Source organism: Anopheles merus, chromosome 2L (assembly GCF_017562075.2).
Source record: "Anopheles merus strain MAF chromosome 2L, AmerM5.1, whole genome shotgun sequence".
In the NCBI taxonomy this organism is placed as follows: Eukaryota; Metazoa; Arthropoda; class Insecta; order Diptera; family Culicidae; genus Anopheles; species Anopheles merus.
The window spans coordinates 47,605,045-47,621,220 of NC_054083.1; the positions used below are offsets into that span (position 1 = coordinate 47,605,045).

At 47.8% G+C, this 16,176-nt stretch overlaps 2 protein-coding genes across 5 annotated transcripts; one reads left to right on the plus strand and one right to left on the minus strand.

The window, feature by feature from the left end:
• Positions 1–437: 437 nt before the first annotated feature.
• Positions 438–10,472, minus strand: LOC121594885 (farnesyl pyrophosphate synthase). Of its 2 annotated transcripts, none has more exons than XM_041918671.1 (5): positions 9,277–10,472; positions 3,460–3,766; positions 2,380–2,741; positions 2,084–2,310; positions 438–2,014 (listed from the first exon to the last, which is right to left on the minus strand). In XM_041918671.1, exons 1-5 carry the CDS (start codon positions 9,525–9,527, stop codon positions 1,833–1,835), a joined length of 1,329 nt encoding a protein of 442 aa, XP_041774605.1. In that variant the 5' UTR covers positions 9,528–10,472; the 3' UTR covers positions 438–1,832. The 2 variants fall into 2 exon arrangements, with proteins under 2 accessions (XP_041774605.1, XP_041774606.1); XM_041918672.1 differs by lacking the exon at positions 9,277–10,472 and adding an exon at positions 5,535–5,614.
• Positions 10,473–11,160: 688 nt separating this feature from the next.
• On the plus strand, positions 11,161–15,914 carry LOC121594883. Of its 3 annotated transcripts, none has more exons than XM_041918666.1 (7): positions 11,161–11,218; positions 12,417–12,542; positions 12,603–12,800; positions 12,860–12,963; positions 13,031–13,212; positions 13,283–14,383; positions 14,462–15,914. In XM_041918666.1, the coding sequence occupies exons 3-7, from the start codon at positions 12,726–12,728 to the stop codon at positions 15,682–15,684; spliced, it is 2,685 nt and encodes an 894-aa protein (XP_041774600.1). In that variant the 5' UTR covers positions 11,161–11,218; positions 12,417–12,542; positions 12,603–12,725; the 3' UTR covers positions 15,685–15,914. The 3 variants fall into 3 exon arrangements, with proteins under 3 accessions (XP_041774600.1, XP_041774602.1, XP_041774601.1); XM_041918667.1 differs by lacking the exon at positions 11,161–11,218 and adding an exon at positions 11,603–11,927; XM_041918668.1 differs by having other exon boundaries at positions 12,417–12,800.
• Positions 15,915–16,176: the final 262 nt, after the last annotated feature.

The window sequence follows — 16,176 nt, forward strand, 5'->3', positions numbered from 1 at the left end:
TAACAGGAAGGATAAAAATGAGATAAGAACAGTAAATCAGTAAAACATAAAATAAAACACAAAGAGTTAATGTGGCAGACAAACAGTTTCACCTCTCCTGTGTAACAACATTCCCCGAGTTTTTTTCCTGTAAACGTCAAACGAATATCAAAACCAACGCCCAGTGTGTGTGTGCGCCCCTATTTTTGGTCCGTTTCATTTTACTTTGTCGAATAAAATTTACTTAATAAAACCAAAAAATGTGTTTTTTTTTTCATACAAAATAAAAACAAAGTTCCTAACAATATCAACACAATCATCACGAACCAACTGTCGTCTGGGGACTTTTAGGCAATGTTCCGGCGATGTTTTGTCTTTTAGGCGGTGTTTCGGCGATGTTTTGTGTGTTTCACGATCTTCAGCGATCTTCAAACAAAAACAAAACTGCAAGCTTGGGGTTAACATTTTTACAAAGTTTCCTGCTTTTATTAATCATTAATTTATAATAAGAAAACATAATGCTTCATATTTCACTGATCCTTTACCACACGCTCGTTTCATCATTTTCAATTTCATTTCATTTTTTCTTCTTATCTTTTTTATTGATTTTTATAGAGACTTTGAGCCTACTGGCCCTTTTCAATCCATTATTATCATGCGTCCCATATATTCAATAGCTGTATGGGGAAGCCATCGCTTTCCTCTGACTGTCGTCTGTGTAGCTTTTTCTCCCCTTTTCTAACATTGCTGCTGCACTTCTAACTCTTTACCAATCTGCAATCGGCGTGTACAATTGTTCCATTTGCTTCCCCCTTTTGTTTTGCTTCAGGAAGACACACTGACCCTCCGTATACCCACCACACTCTTTCAATCTCTGTGGTTTAAATGTGCCGCTTAAAACGCTACAGTTGATTATTATTATTAGTACGGCATTTCTCTCCATACAGCTCCAATTTCTTCACACAACGGACTGTTTCTGTGTGCAATGTGTGGGTTTTTGTTTCGTTTGCAATGCTCAAGCAATGCGTTCGTTACCTCGAATCGTTATGAGTTCCTGCTGCTCTATCTCTTGCGCACAGAACATCGGAATCATGTTGATGCGGAATGGGGGTGGCGAGTGGTAATAGTACTAGGTAGTGGGATGTATGGGATGTATGTACCTTCTGCTTACGGGTACACCCGTAAAGGAATGGATGAATGCTCATCGCCGTGTGATCCCAACTCACGGTCTGTCTGTATTAAGTATACACCCATCTCGCTCGAAATTGCTTGCGAATGGTAGTAGTTGGTTACAGTTGCAGCTTGCCAAGTTCCATCCCAGCGGAGGAAGTAAGTGTTGACAAACAGGAAAAAAGGAGGTTTACATAGAGGAGTGGGGTGTGGGAAAGCAATGTAATGTAATGTAATGTGTGTGTGTGTGTGTACATCTTTTGTGTAACAATTCTTCTCTCATGCTTAATAAAATCCTACTGTTTTGTTATAACCACAATCTTTACCCTAAACAGGTGGATTTTCACATTATCCAATAAACCTTTTACAATGTGATTTGCTCCTCTCTCTTTCTCTTTTTTTTCATGAAACGGATTTCATTCTACTCTTATGTCTAAATCCCTTACTTCCTTTTTTTGTTTCGTTTTTTTTTTTTTTTTGAAAGATTTTCTAAAAATCCTTCACTACGAACACGTGGTTTGCTTATATTTGCTCCAATGTGTATACGGGGATGTGACACTCTGACACTCTCACTAGAAAAAACCTTCCCTCCGCTCAGAGTGACGACAGAGCAAGATTCGAATGTGAACGACAGGGATAATTATTGCGAGTAAACAACACCAGGCAGCAAAACCGGAATCAGTTTACGCTTCGCGTCGATAAATCTTCTCCATTATCTTGAAGAACAGTTCGTGCGGAAGGCCGCGCGATATCTGCTGAATGTGCGTCTTGATCATGTTGTACGATTCCTCCTCGTAGATGCTGTAGGTGGTCGGCAGGCCGAGCTGCTCGTACAGCTTCTTCACGCGCGCAATGTTTTCCGGATCTGCGGAAAAAAGAGGACACACAATCAGTAAGTATGGAGTATGGTGCCATGGCCACATTCACAACCTACCCGTCGATCCGTAGCACGCCTTCATCACTTCCTTCTGCTCCTCGGTGGCGCGCTGCATCGCGACCACCGCCAGCCAGCTGCACTTGCCCTCGGCAATGTCCGTACCGACCTTGCCGATGACGGCCGGGTCGCCGAAGCAGTCGAAGAAATCGTCCTGCGTCTGGTAGAACTGGCCAATCTCGAGCAGAATCGTTTTCGCCTGCCGGAACATCTCCGGATCGGTATAGCTACAACAATAAAAGGACAAGCAAGTTATTAAAAGCGTCAAATTATCACCGAAAAGCATGTTTACTTACCCAGTAAGGTGCATGGCCATGGCAACCGGGAGGTAGAACGTGTAGTAGGCCGTTTTGTGGAACACGATCGATTTGTACAGATCCATCGAGTAGTCGGTCACATCGAGCTTGGCCGAGCGCAGATCCAGCGATTGGCCGATGGTCGTGATGAACTTCATCTCGTTAAACAGCTCCAGCAGCCGCGGATAGTACGGCTCGTTGCCGTACTGTATCTTGACCAGGTGCGCAATGGCTGCCTCGATCATGATGGCATCGTTGACGCCCGACAGCTTCACATCGTCCAGCGTGTGCCAGCACGGTTGGCCGCGGCGTGTCACGCTTCCATCCATAACGTCGTCCATGATCAGGAACATCGAGTGAAGCTGCAAGAAAGCACGAAGCAAAGCAAAGCAAAGAAAAAAAAACCCAATTAACATCAACTGTTCGCTCTCTGTGTTATCTCGCATTGCTGTTTGGCTTCCATGTGCACAACGGTGTGGTTTGTAGCCCGGGAGATAAATCGTCAGCTATTTACGTCATCGGCAAAGGTCATGACATACGACACACACTGGGGTTCGACAGTTTGTTCAATAACGATCGCAATTATACACGCGGGCCTATCAGTAACGTTGAGTTTTTGAAAAATCAGCACAACAAAGAAGCTTCCCCCTCTTTTTACAGCGGCAGCAACATCAGCTTAGGGGGGGGGAAAGTAGACCGAGCCCGATTACATTAACAGAGATTTGCAAATGAAGAGGGCATCGGAGGTACTTGAGTGAGTGACTTTGTATGATGGTTTCCTGAAGAATGTAGGAATTTCTGGAGCAGCTCAGGCGCTTGCTTGGATCATTGATTATCTTTGCACTTGAATGGGAAGAAAGATCTTCTTGATATTCATCCATTCAGTGGTTGCTAAGGGGCTTGAAGAATGTTGTGTTGCTAAGGTTTTGCTGAAGTGCCACCGCTGTAACCTTGTTGACAACTTTGACAACTGTTTGTCGTTCTTTGGGAAACATCCTCAAAGAAAGAGCCAGATCTAGATTTTCAAAAATCTTCACCAATTCCATGTGCATGTGATTTCTGTTAGATTCCATAACTTACCATCTCAATCGCCCAGCCCAGATACTGGGCCCGGCGGATGTTCTCCGGCGTCAAATCCTCCGACCGGGCCAACATCCGGTACGCCAGCACACAGGCAAGCCCGCGGTTCTTCTTGCCCTGGGGCACGTTGTACTGCAGTGCCTTCACGAACCATTTGGTCGCCACGTTCTTGTCGTACTTGCTGGCGTAAGCGGTCAGATCGCGCACCACGTCCGGAAAGACGGCCATAAACTCGCGACTCTCGCTCTTCGGTACGGCTGTCTGTGTGGCTGCCTCCGGTACGGAGGAGTTAAGCGTCGACAGTGTCCTGTGGGCGAAAGGAAGGAATGCATATGAGGTATGACTAAATGATATTCAGGTTTTGAAACTTTTGATTATTAAGCTAATTAAACAACAGCAAAAAAAAAACAGAAAAGGTTTTAAATAGAACTGATTGGACCGATTTCTAGCGTCTGATTGTTAGGAACACCACCTAGATTACATTTAGAAACTTGATGAGTAAATTACGAGGGGTTTTTTGCTCTCCGAAATGATCTTCCAATTAGCAGCTCACAATGGTGATGGTGGCCGACTAATTAATATCCCAGGAACAGATCACTAATTTCCCCTGTTTTTTTGGGGGGGGGGGGGGGGGAATCTCCGAAAGCAACCGCCACGATAATTTGTGCAAATTAGTGAAACTGGTTTTATGGATAGCAACATCGCATGGAGCTTCTACACAGTGCCAAATGAGTCAGTTTTTGTAATGAAGCGTATATTCCACCAAAAATGAGCACCAAAAACCAAAAAACATTGAAAAGGTAGAATTCCTCAGGTCCAGAAATGTAATCCAAACCAAGGTGTCTAGATCAAAGATTCAAACAGGCTTTGATGAAGATGTGAAAGATATGTCAAAGTACACTGGATGGACCGACCTGTCGTAAAGTATAGACCTTGAATCCCAAAGCCCATTCTAATCCAACAAAAAGATTAACACACCTGAACTTTCCATGAACTTTGGCTCCTTGAAGAGATAAACAAAGTTCAGACAAGTAAGTGGAGATATCTTATCGTTCCTTTCCTTCTACATTTTTCACCTTAAATCATGAAATTATAAAGCTGTACATATATTGGGAATGTATCCAACAACTAACAAGCGATATTGTTTACACCAACCGCAGCTACGTCGTAGTTACAAACATTACAATAAGGCGCCATAATAAATTACAATCAGATAGATATTAAAAGCACCTTCCCACCTCCCCACATTATGGCCGTGTGAGCCCCAAGTACCTCACAGCACGTGCCATACACAATAGTGAGATAAGGATGGGCCTCACACACACACACACGCATACAATCATCTCCCCCCTACATGCGTCAGAGAGCGTATTGCTAAAATGCAAATATTGTTTAGCACCCCTTCCATCGATCAACAAAAGCAACAAAAGCACTCAACGAACGAGCCCTCCTTGCGGATCGCCAACGAAGAATTCGAGCTCTGTTTGCAGATCTTATTAACATCCCAGAATTAGCTCTTCCAGTTATTGTGTCACTAACCGAAGTGGATGGTAGATAACGCTTGATTTGCCAATTTCTCTTTGGTTCGCTTGCTGGTCGGCCGGACATTTTGTTTACATTTTCGAGTTCGAAAATAGAAGATCTTGCCCTCGGGGAGGGACGACAGACGATCGCCCGTCACACAGCAAACACGCAAGTTCCGAAATAAATTTAGATCCACCACCTGGAAGCGGGGAGATAACACACGAAGGAGTGGCTGAGATGACGATGTTACACACCAGGTTTGCCACTGCTGCGACCTGGAACAAAGCTGTTTACAGTGTTTACCAGCAACAGCAACAACAACATAATCGATGTTTACGATCTTGCGAGATCTGGAGAAGAGCGGCAGCAAATGTGTGTTTGCTTCCTTTTTCTTCACCCCGCGAGCTATAATAGGAATAATGCTAGTTTTTGTTTAGGTCCTCTGTCATTCAGAAATGCCTACGGCGCATCATTATCACTGTTTTCGAGCCCCAACCCCCCCCCCCCCCCCCCCCCCCCGAGGGCTTACTATTATTTCAATCAACACTAACCAGGCAAGCAATCCAGTATCAATAGCAATATCAGTTTCAGTCTTATCAACATTCAAACAGCACATTCCCCGATCAGTCACAATTTACACGACCTTTCCTAGCGGTGGTTTTCCTACAAGCTCCCGTGACACATTATGCAATTTGCTTCGGAACAACTTTCTCCCTTTTGCATGCCGTTCTCTGTTCTAGCAATCTGAGTAAGCTTCGACCAATTGGTGTGCCATAAGATAGATTTGCGTCGTAGCACGCCGGCTGAGAACCTAACTCCAGTCCACAACACGGGCTGTACGCGTGGTGCTGCTGGTGTATTTCGCGTTCCTATCGCGCGCTCTCTCTCTCTCTCTCTCTCACTCACTCAGTCATCTTGCCCTTCAGTAACGCGCCCGCTTGGAGTGCTGTTTACTTCATCCGACCGGCATTTTGACCTTGGTAGGGGCGCGCAAGAGAGCGTGCGCGACTATCGGGTGAGCGCGTTACATCGCGCAAAACCATTAGACGCGCGATTGTTAATCCACGGTGACGCCAGCCTACACTACCGTGTGCATTAGAACCCGCTTTTGGTGTGGTGTGTTCTACGGTAAACAAATGACATTAGCGAGCAGAAGAAAGGGAACATTGACATTTTGCTGGTACACGCTGCACTGACTCTCTGATGATGATGATGTGGCGACCAGGAGTGTGGTCTTCCTTATCTAGGTTGAAACCTTCGCTACGAAAACGGTCCAAAGGTTTATCTTGCCAACCAACTCCCCAAAACATGGCCTTCCCGGTTTGTAGCCGGCTTTTTGCAATTCTCTCTCTCTCCCTCTCTCAATCCTGACGCCACGCTGGCGCACGGGTATCGAACAACTGCGCAGTTAAAATATATCGATGTGTACAACAAAAACACGCACAGCAAAACAAAAAACCTGGCACGGAAGAAAACAAACCAACCCCTTTGGGACCTCCTCTCTTAACCCGCTCTCGCTCTCTCTCTCTCTCTCTCTCTCTCCAGCCGACACTTCGATGTGGCACATTCCGATGTGTTTTTACATGCTGCTGCTGGGGGTCTGGTCTGGTCTGCCTATCTCCCTCTTGCACCAGGCGTTGGACCAGCTGGACGTGGGGTTTGTTTTGGTGAAAACATGGACGAAAGATAATGGGCACACGATGAACCAACCAGCCTTTACTGCGTACTTTGCTGCGTGAACTGGATGCTCACACACACATACACACACGCACAAGGGTGTAATGGGTGTTCATTTTCGGTTCCTACGACCAACAACACAGCATGGGAATGATGTTTTGGAACGTCTGTTTTGGTTATTTTTAGCAAATGGCCCCCTGCTTTTAATGTGCAGAATATTATTCTAGAATTTTGAAACTGTCCACAGCTCTTGCTTCTCCAGTGTGATCTATGCCATCGTCATACCGACGAGAGAGCTCGATTCGTTTCCATCGCAACAAGACCCCAAGGTGTGCGTTGGAGGCGCGAATTCGTTCGGAATATTTAATCATCCTCGCCACTGCCTGAAACGAGTTTTTGATGCCGCACTGTTCCGTGTGCCAGCCAGCTCGGTTACAGCATATATATGGACGTTTTGTTTTGTGTTTTCTTTGTCCATTATATTACTATTGGCGTAGCAAAGTAACACCCTTTCCACCTGGAGAGAGAAGCCGGAAGATGCCGGGGTGTTGTTGCCGGTGCGAGTTGCTAAACCTGGCGGGTCCAGTTTCCAAGCCTACTAACACGCGTTCTGCTGCGTACGTGATGTTGATGACCACATGGATACTGTTTCATCGCGGGAGTGGCCCGTTGATTATCGTCCCCGACAGAAAGAAGGCGATGACTTCTCGCTGGAGATGCCGCCGTACTTGTCTCTACCAAGGTGGCTGTGGCTCTTTGTTGGGCCTGTTGACAGTACACGCATCATGTGTCAGAGTAAACACACATAGCGCACACATCTTCTTGCATTGGTTTTATGACACTCCCGCGGACAAAGATTCCTCATTGTTGGGATTGTCGTTTCGAGAAAGCGGTAAAAACAATTCTATCCCTTTTCTACGCGAGAGTGAACTTCTCATCGCATCCTAATGAACGTTTTTTTTTTTTACTCCCTGGTACGTAGAAGAACGTTTGTTTTGACGGATTGACGAACACCACAGAAAGTGGTCTACGTGAGTGAAAAACAGTCACCGACAAATAAAATGCGTCGTACTCGTGCGCGCGCACACACGCACGCACATTGGAGTTGTTTTTCCTACTTTTTTCTTCTATTTCCTACGTCCCTTCTGTGTATGTGTATGGCATGACCGTAAAAGAGCAGCAAAACGGCTGATTGTGGCTGGGAGGTACCGGGCAAGGTAAAATAGGGCAAAAAGAAGAGGGGAAACTGAGAGAAAACAGCAAAAACAAAAACAAACGGTCCCTTTTTTCCCTTCTGGCCGCTCTGCTATGTGTTCTGTGTCTGTTTGTGTGTGTGTGTGTGTGGTTGTGTCTGGGAGAAAATGCACTTCTCCCGCGTACATACAGGCGAACGCAACCAACACACAACACGGAACAGGTTCTATATTTAGAGCCAGTGCGTAAAGGAAAGGAAGAAAAAAGAGAATGGAATAAACCACACAGCAAACGAATGTAACGCCGTAGGGCACACAACCGATGTTCAAGTTGCGATAAAAGTCAACAAACAAAAACATTGAATTGCCGGCTAACGTAAGATGGCGTAACATGGAGATAAAAGTAGTTTAACACAAACGTTTGAAAAAATTAAAAGGAATGACATTTGATAATTGATTTAACATAAAACAGTTCTACAAAAACATCAAACATTCCTGATTGTAACAGCAAAAATATTGAACATCATCGAACTTCGTCATCCACGGGCCGTTTTGAAATGTGCCTACTGTGATGAAAGCAAACGCATCGCAACGGAGATATCGTACAGTGGCTTCTTCACGACTTCAGCATATGTGTGTGTGAGAGAGAGAGAGAGCGAGAAAAACTCACCATCTCACGCTGTGGCCAATTCCGTGCCCCACACACCGAGAGATACGCATTGGAGATACGCGAGCGTGTCTCTGTGAACTTTGGACCTGTTCCGTTCCAACCGCGTGTGTATCTTCAAAACCGTGAAGCTCCACACCCACCCACCCACCCATTCTCCTCCTCAGCTAACAAAGGCGAGTCAGTCATATCATCCTGTTGGGCTGGCTGCTTGTGGCAAACCAACACGTCTTGAGAAACAAAAACCTGCCACGACGGGATGATAGATACCGGTTTTTAAGACATTCGGAGGCATCACGGCAGGTCACACGAGTCTTTTTCAGGGGACGATTGGTATAATATGAATGTCCCACACGGTGATGGGTTTGTATCATTTTATGTATTTACGAAAAGCATGACTGATTTAGCAGTACCAAAAAAAACACCTAGGAAATCGATCGTTTACTCCTCTCCATGCCACAAAAACCTCCCAACCAAACGGTCGGTTCGCTTCCTCGATAATTTCCCCCCTTTGGGTGAGGAAGAGTTCGTTCACTTGGCGCTACTGCAATTGCCCGCCAGCCGAACGGAACCGTCGGTTTCACCGCATGAAAATGCACCCTCCTCCACCGGCTATTATTACCTCATCCTTTTTGCCGCGCCCGTGTCACGTAACAGAGTATAGCAACGAAAAGCAAAGAAAGCGCAAAAAAAAACAAACAACAAATGTCTCTTCAAACCATGGCAAACGAAAAAGGAGCAGCACAGCAAACTTACCTCGACACCTTCTTCAGTCTTATCTGTTGCTTGCTGTCGCAGTTGCGGCTGCTGCCCTTCTGGTGGTGCGGATGGTTCTGATTTTCCGTCCGGATCGTCATGAAGTCGGAATTGTTCACCTCGCTGCTCTTGGAGATGGAGCGGCGCACCTGCACCACACCGGAGGTAACGGTCATCGGAGCGGCCGTACGTGTGATGGCCGCCTCCAGCGCCACACCAACGCCAAACCGTGCCAAATTGAACAGCGACATACTGGCGGCCTGTGACGGTTGCGATTTGTTGTGGCTGTGTCGAGAAAAGCCGGCACACAATACTCAGCAGCAGTCCGTGTTGCTTTGTTTTTCTGTCCCTCACTGTAGCCTGCTCATTGGCGGAGAAGGAGGTTGCGATGGTGATGATGATGATGATGACAACCGTACCCCCAAACGGTAGTAGCTACGAATTTTGTTACTTTTCCACGTCCACCGATCGACAATCGGTGTTAATGTGCGTTTCGCTATTTCGTTTTTGTTATCGTCGTTTGCGAAGAGCGCGAAATGTTAATTTCTCCACGCTGTGTCTGTTTATTCACTTTCCGACATTCCCCGGTGGGGTGGTGGCGATGATGATGATGGTGGTGGAGCATAAAGCAAAAACCGGTTGTGGAATGTTTTTTTTTATCCGTCACTGTGGATTTTGGGGTCACTTTCTTGCAGCTGGAGACAACACTTACACAACACACACACACGGAAGGGCAGAAGTGTTTTGGGGGATAAAGATGCGTCTTGTAGTCTTTCTCTCTCGGGGGAGGAGGTTACCGCACCTTACCACGCTGACGTCAGCTTGGGGCCAACACTGCAGACACTGAGCAAAAAGGAAAGGTCTACTGCGATGTGCTCTTCCGCCACGGCAGGCGCACGAGAAGAAATGCACTTTTCACTCGACACAAAACACCAGACACACACACGCACGCACACTGCTCGCTCGCTGTCTTACTATTTTCTTCGCAGTTTTTCGCTTCTCACTCGCACCCCATCGACTCTGCACGCATTGATTTCTCACATGAAGTGATGATTATTAACAGATGCTTAGAGGGGGGATGGTGGTACGGTGGTTCAGTTTGCCAGGATTCACAAAACAACGTCCGATACGTTCAGCCGCTTGAAAACAAATGCGAGCTGCTTCCACGAGGCATCTGCTTTTCTATCGCCCTACTGCTTGCTGGGGCGGCGAATCAAAATAAAACCAAAATGAACCTGCCCTGCCTGTCCGAGTTCACGCACACAAACACATTGGTACAGCGAAGTCGTCACGTAGATAGGGGATGTGGTATGAGTAGTGAATAATGCTGCCGCACAGAAGAGAGAGCAAAAATATAGCATTAAATACACAAAAAGGCATTTTTAAAACTTCCCTATCTTCCTATTTCTACTAAAAACTCACAAAACTGTTTAAAATAAGTCTCCCAATCATAAACGAAATAAATGTTAAACACGCATTTATGTTTCGTGCCCCGGTCTGCCTATGTTTTTATGCTTCTGTAAACACACTCACACAAGCATGCCACGGAGTTCATTCGCGTACGCGGTGCGCAGCAGTGTTGGTGCGCGGGCTCGCGCGATGAATTTCACGTACAAAAACTCACGTACGCACACACGCGACTACTCCCTACGCCCGACCCGGGCCCTGCTTAACCGTGCACATTGTTTACGTCGCAAAACCCGTGTATTCCACGTGAAGAGTTTACTTTTAAAAAAAGCATTGCTTTTTACAAGACTTTTTTTGAAATTATATTCATCCTCTCAAAACTAATTTGGCGTTTATAATAAATGGAAGACTTTAAATGCTCTTTTTCTGTATAAAGTCAACTCAAACATGCTACCCCTATCATTCGTATGTTAACCTGGAACGGTCTCGTAGTGGCCGGTCAACCTCGTCACCACGATTCACGGCGGCTTCGAAGGTAAATAAAGCCATTGCTTACGCACTTCACACCCCCCAAAACGCTAACCAGCAGCAGCTAGCAGCAAGCATTGCAAAAATGTGCATCAAAATACACACAATAAATCATTTATCGTTTTTATCGCGATCCATATCTCACCGGTCAATATCAAATATCTCACCAGCACGCCAATCAACCGACCACTGTCATTACTGTTTACAAATATTTACCGAAAGTTCGTTACAAACAGGCTGCATTGGGCTTAACCGCCTGTTTGTACCGCTGGTTTAAGGGTAGGTTATAGATTTGCACCCATTTTTCTCTACCTTTACGAACGAGAGAAGCATAACAACAACAACCCAGCAGCAGCAGCAGCCTGCCGTTGTTGTTCTGGTTCGTACTTTTTTTTTATGGACGTACTTTCCATCCCATCCTCACATAACCATCATCATCGCACCGTCGTCGTCACCGTCTCTCGATGCTTCTGCCGTTCTCGGTGTTGCTTCATTGCTATGCTGTTATGTAGTCACGTAGGCACATTCGCGCTCTCGGCCGTGCGGGGCCAGATAAACGCAATTCCAGGATTCATTCCTATGCTGCCAAACACACACATATGCAAAAGCGAACATACGGTTCTGAAAGCGAAAATGAACACAGTTAAACACAGTGTGGATGGTACGATAGGAATAGGGGGATGATAGTGGAAGCACTGGAACTGGGTTTGGGTATGGTAAGCATGAGATAGAATCGAAACAAACCAATTTTCCCCTCTTCCCCTCGGTGGAAGGGCCTTTTTTATGTACAACGGCGGATCGGCGCAATGAATGAATGAATCCTTATGTACGGGGCAAATCATCTGTTTCCAAGGGTGGGCTGCTGGTTGCACCGCCGTACACAGGTGAACACACTGCGTAAAAGCTGCATCCGTACGCTTGAAGGTGTCTGTAAAATTGAGAAGCAAAAAAATGAGCATTTTAATACATTTTAATAAATTTTAATAGCATTTAAAAAGTTAGTGAAGTTGTTAAAGCGAGTGATGTGGAAATGTAAGAGAAAAGGACTAAAATTCATTAAAATATTTACATATTGAGACGAAACTGAATGACGTCATAAAAAAGACGTTATTTAGAGTAAGATTGTTAAACTTTTTTTAAAAAAATATATTATTTTTAATAAATTTTATAACATACCTCAAATCACTTTTACCAATCATAAAAAGACACACAGCAAACAATTTCTCTCAACAAGGAAAACACAGCCCACAGCCCAGTCTGGCAATCAACAGGTTGGCCCAAGGACACTGATTGCTACAACCACAACTGGGTCAAGGTTCATGTCGTGCACGGTGAGCTAAAGAAAAAGCCACCAATGCGATTGTTTGATCGATGAAAATTTTCTTCCACAGATTTTCGGTACACCGTTCGGTCATACTCAACATTATTTCCCCCTACAAGTGTTACCATCAAAAAGCGTAATTTCTTTTGTAATTATTCAAAAACACGGCACACAACAGCTCACCTAAACCATCATGGAGGTTATGGAGGAGGGCAACCTTATGGACAGGATTCCGATTCTGCTCCAGCGTGATTTGCAGTACTACGAGGTAAGACTTCAGCCCTTCGTGCTTGTGAAGTGACCGCACTCATGTCCCTTCCCGCACAGGCCAACCAGAAAGTGCTGCAGGAGGACATCTGTGCCGGGGTGGTCGGTGGGAAGCTGGACTTTCCCCGTTCGGCGTCGTTCGCATCGGTGAAGATCGTCATTTGGTAAGATGGGAAGGTCAGAATCATCATCTCCAGTGTGTATATTGCATGCTTATGGGTTTCGTCGCAGGTTGGAGGATGAGTACTACGCGGCCTATCGTAAAAACTCCGGCTTGCTCCATCTGGCCGATGCGCTGCAGGATCACCAGACGAAAGAGCCGGAGGAGGCAGCCGGTTGCGGCGGGATCGTGAAGTCGTCCGATCCGGAAAAGTTTGTCATCCTCGTGTCCAAGTCGGTGGACAATTTGTTAGGTAAGGAGCTCCTTAAAAGAGAGAAGTTAGTGAGAAGAATTATTACTAAATTCATCTTCCACCTTTGCAGAGCACATTCATACCCTGTCCCAGGAAGCGCTCGATCATGCCGATCTCACCGTACTTACTGCAACGATCGGCGCTGCTGCGCTGGTCAAAAATAGCCTCTTCGTGTGGTTGCAGTGCGTCACGAAGAACGTGTGCCCGCCCAAGGGCGACGAGAAGGGTGGCTCGCTCAAGCTCAGCTACAAGCAGTACTCCGAGATGACGGAAGCGCTTGCCGAACGCTTACTAGATCTGCACTGTCGCCTGCTGACGCTGTACATCATCCAGGACGCGGACTGTCTGCACTGGGAAAGCCCCCATCCGTTCTTCGAGTCCGAGCGCGGCTCCTACACCATCCAGATGTGGTGGCTGTACATGCAGGGCACCAAGCAGGACCTGTGGAACTCGGTGCCGCCCACCATGGCCCAGCGCGTGTTCGCCGGCATGCTGAACGAAACGCTCACCGTGCTGACCGTGCGCTACACGCAAACGGTGCCGAGCCGGGCCCGCTCGCCGCTGCTCCTGGTGGACGTGTCCAACGTGCTGCTGTGCGTGTGCGAACTGCTGCCCGCGATCTGCGCCAACGGGGAAGCGTTCGTGGGGCTGAATCTCCCCAGCCAGAGCAAAATCATCCGCGACATTCACGCCAAGTGCCAGGAGCTGTTCTGCTGCCTGCTGCTGCGTGGCATCCCGCTCGGCGCCCTGTACAAGATAGCGAAGAAGGGTGTGCAGGGCGGGATTGCGATGTTCGGCCAGCGGCAGGGCCTGATCGTGCCGTGGACGATCTTCACCATGCCGCGGCTGTTTCCGCCCAACCTGAACGCACACTGGGCGGCCCGGTGCTCCGAGCTGCCGACCAGTACCGCGCTCACGCTCGAGCTGAAGGTGCTGCTGGCCGCGCCGCAGGCGAACTGGTGGCTGCTGCTGAAGGTGTTGCTGATGCGGGAGGCGCACCTGTCGTCGCTGATCTTTCACCATCTGATACGCAATCTGCCGTCGTGCGATAATTTCATCCCCAGCGCAAGGCAACCGTCCGTCAATCGGGACTGCCTGTCGAAGAAGTGCGAAGGGTTCCTGTGCGGGCTGGAGTGTAACGACATCGTGCAGTGGGCACTGGAACAGAATGGTAAAAGAGAGAAGGAGATTAACATGAAAATGACACAGATAATTACTTTTTTATAATACTTTCGCCTTATTCCATTAGATCCGATCGGCCAGTCCAACTACCAGGTCCTGATGGGGCTCACGTACATCGTCATTATGGCGGGCAAGACGTCCGACATCAACAAGACGCTCATCTCCGCCCTGGAGAAGAGCAAAATGAACGATTGGGCCTCCTGTCTGGACCGGCGGCAGGTGTGGAACCAGAAGCGACCCCCGTGGCTCGAAGCCATCCTCCATCTGATCTACCCGATCCTTGGCCCGGTGGTGCACATGCTCGTCTCGGCCGTCCAAACGACGGCCAGCATGTACCAGGCCATGTCGCTGTCGCTGTCCTGCTTCTCCGAGATGTGGGACTGCATCCCGGACTGCTTCTACACCGTCACCAACTGTCTGGCGGAGATTCTGCCCGCCGAAATACGTCCGCTCGGTGACTCGGTGCTCATCCAGCTGCTCTACATCGCCCTCTACTCCAAGCTGCTGGAGGTGGCGGAAACCGAGGCCGAGGCGGAAGCGAAAGAGCAAGCCGCCAGCGGAGCGGGCCCAACCGATGCGAGCCCGCCCGTCGCTCCCGTCTCGACGATCAACATGAAACCGAAGTCGGTCATCTGCCAAACGCTGGCCGAAGCGATCTGCTTCATCGACGAGGACAACAAGCACACCGAGCAGATCAACACGCTCATCAGCCAGGCGCGGGAAAGCCAGCGCTCGATGGGCGTGCTGGAGAGCGAGATCGACGATGCGGTCGGGCTGGCCAGCTTCGCGAGCACGTCGCGCGTCGACGACGTGGAAGCGTTCCTGCGGCAAACCACCCCGAGCGTCCGGTCGGAGGAGGAGTTCGACGTGGAGAATGCGGAGTACATCGCGGAGATGCTGGTGAGCGACGTGCTGGTGACGAGCGTCGGCAAGCTGAGCATGAAGATGCTGTACCAGTACATCCGGAAGAACTTTGACTGGATCCTGCAGCAGCTCGGTGTGAGCGATGTGGAGCAGAACCCGCTGCAGCCGAGCCCGGGCCAGAGCATACGCGAGCAGCAGCAGACGCTGATCGATCTGATGTTTCACATCGGCCATCGGTCGTTCGATCAGCTGCTGAGCGGCGGGCTGGACATCGACTACACCAAGTGGTTCCAGACGCCCATGTCGATGAGCGTGGAGAAGGCGTGGCTGCAGGTGTGCCAGCGCTGGGAGTTCCAGGAGGGTGCGAAGCTGTCCGTGCACGAGGCGCTCATGGTGTCCTTCATCACCACGCAGCTGAAGCCTTAATGGAGAGGGGGAGTAATGGGGAAGGAGCTCCAAATATTGTTCTAGTGTGTAGGAGAAAACGAAACAGCAAGCTTTACCAATCCATAAACCTCACCGTATGGCGTGAGTTAGGTTGAAATTCTGTTCAATGTTCAATAAAATTCTTCTATAACCTAAAAAGAAATGTAATTCTTTTGTACTTAATTGTTTACATTCGGATGTTAATGCTCAATGTGTCTATTCCACCGTAAATGTGTACTTTTTATACAGATTTATTACTTACGTTTTTATTAGCTCTTTCGCTGTTGTGTGTCTGAGTGTGTTTCTTTTGTTGTGTTTCTTTCATTCCGCAAAGCTTCCGCGCGCGCGCGCCGGTTTCGCTTATCACACGACATATCGCCTGCTCTGCTTGGCCCAACTGGTCCGCCCACAAGCATAATACGATTCAATATTATTCTTTTTAGCAATTATCTAAGGTATGCGCGCGCAATTTCATTTCCGCATCCTTTCCGT

Coding starts and splice junctions, on each gene's coding strand:
- LOC121594885 (XM_041918671.1), bottom strand. CDS start 9,527: ATGTCGCTGTTCAATTTGGCACGGTTTGGCGTTGGTGTGGCGCTGGAG. Junction 3,767..9,276: donor AGACTGAAGAAGGTGTCGAG/GTAAGTTTGCTG, acceptor TTTCGCCCACAG/GACACTGTCGACGCTTAACT. Junction 2,742..3,459: donor TGGGCTGGGCGATTGAGATG/GTAAGTTATGGA, acceptor GCTTTCTTGCAG/CTTCACTCGATGTTCCTGAT.
- LOC121594883 (XM_041918668.1), top strand. CDS start 12,726: ATGGAGGTTATGGAGGAGGGCAACCTTATGGACAGGATTCCGATTCTG. Junction 12,801..12,859: donor GTGATTTGCAGTACTACGAG/GTAAGACTTCAG, acceptor CTTCCCGCACAG/GCCAACCAGAAAGTGCTGCA. Junction 12,964..13,030: donor TCGGTGAAGATCGTCATTTG/GTAAGATGGGAA, acceptor GTTTCGTCGCAG/GTTGGAGGATGAGTACTACG.